The sequence below is a fragment of the Oncorhynchus tshawytscha genome, linkage group LG05 (assembly GCF_018296145.1).
Source record: "Oncorhynchus tshawytscha isolate Ot180627B linkage group LG05, Otsh_v2.0, whole genome shotgun sequence".
Taxonomy (NCBI): Eukaryota; Metazoa; Chordata; class Actinopteri; order Salmoniformes; family Salmonidae; genus Oncorhynchus; species Oncorhynchus tshawytscha.
In genome coordinates this window covers 51,631,902-51,635,467 of record NC_056433.1, presented here as the reverse complement: position 1 = coordinate 51,635,467, position 3,566 = coordinate 51,631,902, and the positions used below count along the sequence as shown (strand labels likewise).

General features: G+C 40.3%; 1 protein-coding gene across 1 annotated transcript; it reads right to left on the bottom strand.

Annotated features, from left to right (window-relative positions):
* Positions 1 to 379: 379 nt before the first annotated feature.
* On the bottom strand, positions 380 to 2,069 carry LOC112250814 (mitochondrial import inner membrane translocase subunit Tim13). Its single transcript, XM_024421268.2, has 3 exons — positions 1,834 to 2,069; positions 1,472 to 1,540; positions 380 to 1,318 (listed from the first exon to the last, which is right to left on the bottom strand). Exons 1-3 carry the CDS (start codon positions 1,951 to 1,953, stop codon positions 1,220 to 1,222), a joined length of 288 nt encoding a protein of 95 aa, XP_024277036.1. The 5' UTR covers positions 1,954 to 2,069; the 3' UTR covers positions 380 to 1,219.
* Between the last annotated feature and the right edge of the window lie 1,497 nt (positions 2,070 to 3,566).

Below are 3,566 nucleotides of genomic sequence, written 5' to 3'. Positions count from 1 at the left end.
AGAAGTTGTGTATTTATTTTATTGTATTTGAGAAAATATCTATACGGTGTAAGCATTTTGATTTCTATGGGTTCAAAAATTGTATTTATTGACATTTACATTACTGTCATATGTGGCCAACCAGCTTTTTAATGTAAATTCTGTGGGCCAACCATCTAAAAGTTGGAGAAGCTTAATTTTTATAGCAGATGCTCAGGAACTGAGCCTTGCATGAAAGCATCTTTATGTAGTGTAGCTAGATCGACACTTCTGGAAGCAGTTCAGGCGCTACAAGAAATATGACACAACGACACGGTTTCCCCCAGCATTGGAGAATGTATATGAAATATGCAAGGAATAAGTATTTTAAAAAGTAAAAAAATTAAACAGGGCACAAATGCTTGATCAGAATTTATTTATTTATGTCTCACAAGTGAAAAAGGCAATTCCAGTCAGTCACAAACACACTTCTGAGCAGCGGCACCTATCTTTAAGCACTCAGAAGCCATTTAGTTTTTACTTCCTTACATAAATCAAAGGGATGAATGAAGGAGAGCTGTTCCCAGTAATCTAACAAACGAAGCACACAAAGCAGCCAGGTTCAAAACAGGTTCAATACAAAGCCTGCACCACAGCAGACCCTGTTAAACAGATCCACTAGGGCAGATAGCGACAACTGGAACAACTGAATACTGTTTTGTTCTCGACACGTATTATATAGGATTGTTTAGCTGGTCCGAGTGCCTGGTTCACAGTTATGAAAACAACAAAAAATTGTTCCTCAGTTCTTCCACACAGAAGAAACCAGGTTTAGCAAGGTGGTAAAAGAAGCCTTGCCTAATCCCATCAGGGAACTGGGGTTTCACCCACACTCACAGCCAGTAGCCAACTGAAGAATAGGTACCTGGCACTGAACTTTTAGGGGACAGTTAGAGAGTTTTACAATAATTGCAGAGAATATTTCATTTTTAACATTATTAATTCATGACACTTTTAATAATAATAATAATAAAAAACAATAGAAGATATCCATTTGTTAAAATATCCTTTTAGTGAAAGGAAAATGTCCACTATCATTATTGCTGCCATTCACAGGGTCTCCAAACCTGTCCGTTAGGTGTTCTCACAGAAATGTGTGTGTCATCATGCCACATAAGCTCTTGCAGCCTCAGCCACTAACACCTTCCCTGCCATACGTTTTGGCTTTGCAAAAGGTGTGGCTGGCAGAATAGGACAATGTTCATATACGAGCTCTTTCCCTCTGTAGTCTGGAGTTGTAGGCACGGGACACAGTATTCCATGCATCCATATATCGATCCATGCACATAGCGATGCATTTCTGCAATAAACAGACAAATATATCAGTGAGCATTACCCAGTCCCACAGCATAACATTAGCATGTTCAAATGTGCACCTTATCTGAGGTTTGAAATTACACTTCATATACCATCCCATCAATCTGCAAATAAAATACACTGGCATAACAGTTACCTGTTCAGAGTTGTCCAACGTGCCTCCAGGTTTGCCTATGCATTTCTTGAAACATTTGTCTGTCATTCTCTAGAACAAAGAAAAATGAAAAAAGTTTAACCCACCTTCATGTCAGTGAGCTAGAAAGTCATTCTCACCTCATAGTTCAGGCTCAACGACCTCGGACAAGGAGTTTAAGAAGATAGCAAGTTAAAGACCATGCAAATAAAATCATTAGCTGGATATGCCCAGTTTGGATATGGTCTATTGAGTTAGCTAACTAACTGTTGCTTTTGCATTAGTTAGCTATATACCTGGATACAAACAATTACAATCTTTCTACTACCTAGCTAGCTTGCTAGCTCAAAACAATTAAACGTTACCTGCAAGAGCTCTTGCGCATTAGCCACCGCAATCTGTACCTTTACTTGCTCCATGATTGTGCCGGTATCCATTTTACCGGACCCAGCACCTGATGAAAAATCGGAACCAAATCCGTCCATATCTAATTGCTATAATATTATATTTAAGAAATTACACTGTAGCTAGTAATTACACGTGTTAGCTAATGTAAACACGTCGGAAAAATTGCCCTTGAAACAATATTGTTCAACCACGTGACTTCCTGTAATTGTGATTCCAATGTGGGGAATGTAGTTTTCAGTACCATGGACAGTTCATCAATACAACATTGTAGTCTACCCGAAGCGTGATCATTTTATCTTGATTCACTCATTTAAATAAAAACATAATAAATATAACATGTCTGAAATGTATTTTGGCCCATCTAAAAGTTTGAGACACATGAGTGTGTTATATTCCAACACATAGATTTGACTGACACAATGTTTGTTCATTATGCAGAGTAGCAGTCATTCAATCTTCTAGGTGTAACAATTGGGATAATGGGACGATACGTACCACGCATTTCTCATCCCTGGATTGAGGTAAGGTTTCCGAGCCATATTTTGCGCCGGCTCCGTAGTGTCAAGCCTGTCTGACTCCAGTTCCACTGTAAGCAAAGCCTAGGCAGTTGTAAGCAAGCGTTGGGTCAAAATCTATTCTGTCTAGGGCCAGTTTGGTCATTATTTATTGTATTTTCTTTCTTGTTCAGGTGTAGCCTGTTCACTAGGCAGCAGATTGTAAGCGGCATTTTGAGTAAAGCACCAACAGCAGTCACCCGGCTTCAGGCTCTGAACGGCAGCCACCTGGCCTTCCCCCGGGTGCCTTCCTTCTGCTCAGATCATTGCAGGAACCCAGTGAGTAGCCCTGCGGTGAGCCCCCTCCTTCCTTGCAAAACTGGTCCCCAGTAGCCACACTCTCTCCACGTTGGTTGCTCCAGTGTTCCTTGACCAGTAGCAACAGGCCCTTTGTCAGGAGCAAGTGCTCTGGGGACTATTCCCAGGATAGTGTGGGATTAATGGGGAGCTCCAGGCCACTAGGCATGGTGGAGGTGCTGCGCCAGCCGCTTGGCCCTGATTGTGCTTAAGGCTTCTACAACTGCAGTGGCAGGTGGAAGCTGGTACTGCAGCAATGATAATGCCTGGCCAAAATGATCACTATCGCCCAAAGCAGAGTGATTGGAATCTTATATAACGAACCATATATTGTGCAAAATTACTTTTTTGTCTCAATGTTTATCTAAATGAATGGGGGAGAAGTCACATTGGTCACTCCTGCTATGAAAATGTTTTATATTGAAATGAATAAAGACTAATGTGTACTTTCAACAGTGTTAAATGTTGTTCTTCTTTCCCTTGATATGCCCACTATGAACTTTTCTAAAAATCCTTCCCAGAATATACAATGAAGTCTCAGTACATTAATATTCTGGGGTTAAAAAAAAGGGGTTGCATTCCTGCCTATAGGTGTCTAGAGCAGTTATCTGAACTTCCCTCACATAGCTTTTAACGTGTGCATCTCCATAGGGATAAAGTTGTCAAAATAACATTGCCACCATAGCCTGTGTCAGACACCATACCCCTTCTAGAAAAGACACAGGCACTTACAAAGATTTAAGTATTGTTTTTCAGTCACATTATCCCTGAAGTAGGAAAAGTAGCTAGTGACACTTCCAAGCTATTAACTTTGTCTTTTTCTAAATAAATGAAGTAAA

Bases quoted from the DNA above. Each gene is read 5' to 3' on its own strand.
- LOC112250814 (XM_024421268.2), bottom strand. From the start codon at position 1,953: ATGGACGGATTTGGTTCCGATTTTTCATCAGGTGCTGGGTCCGGTAAA. The intron at 1,541-1,833 runs GTAACGTTTAAT...TCTTTGTTCTAG, and splicing joins ATGCGCAAGAGCTCTTGCAG to AGAATGACAGACAAATGTTT. The intron at 1,319-1,471 runs GTAACTGTTATG...TGTTTATTGCAG, and splicing joins CGTTGGACAACTCTGAACAG to AAATGCATCGCTATGTGCAT.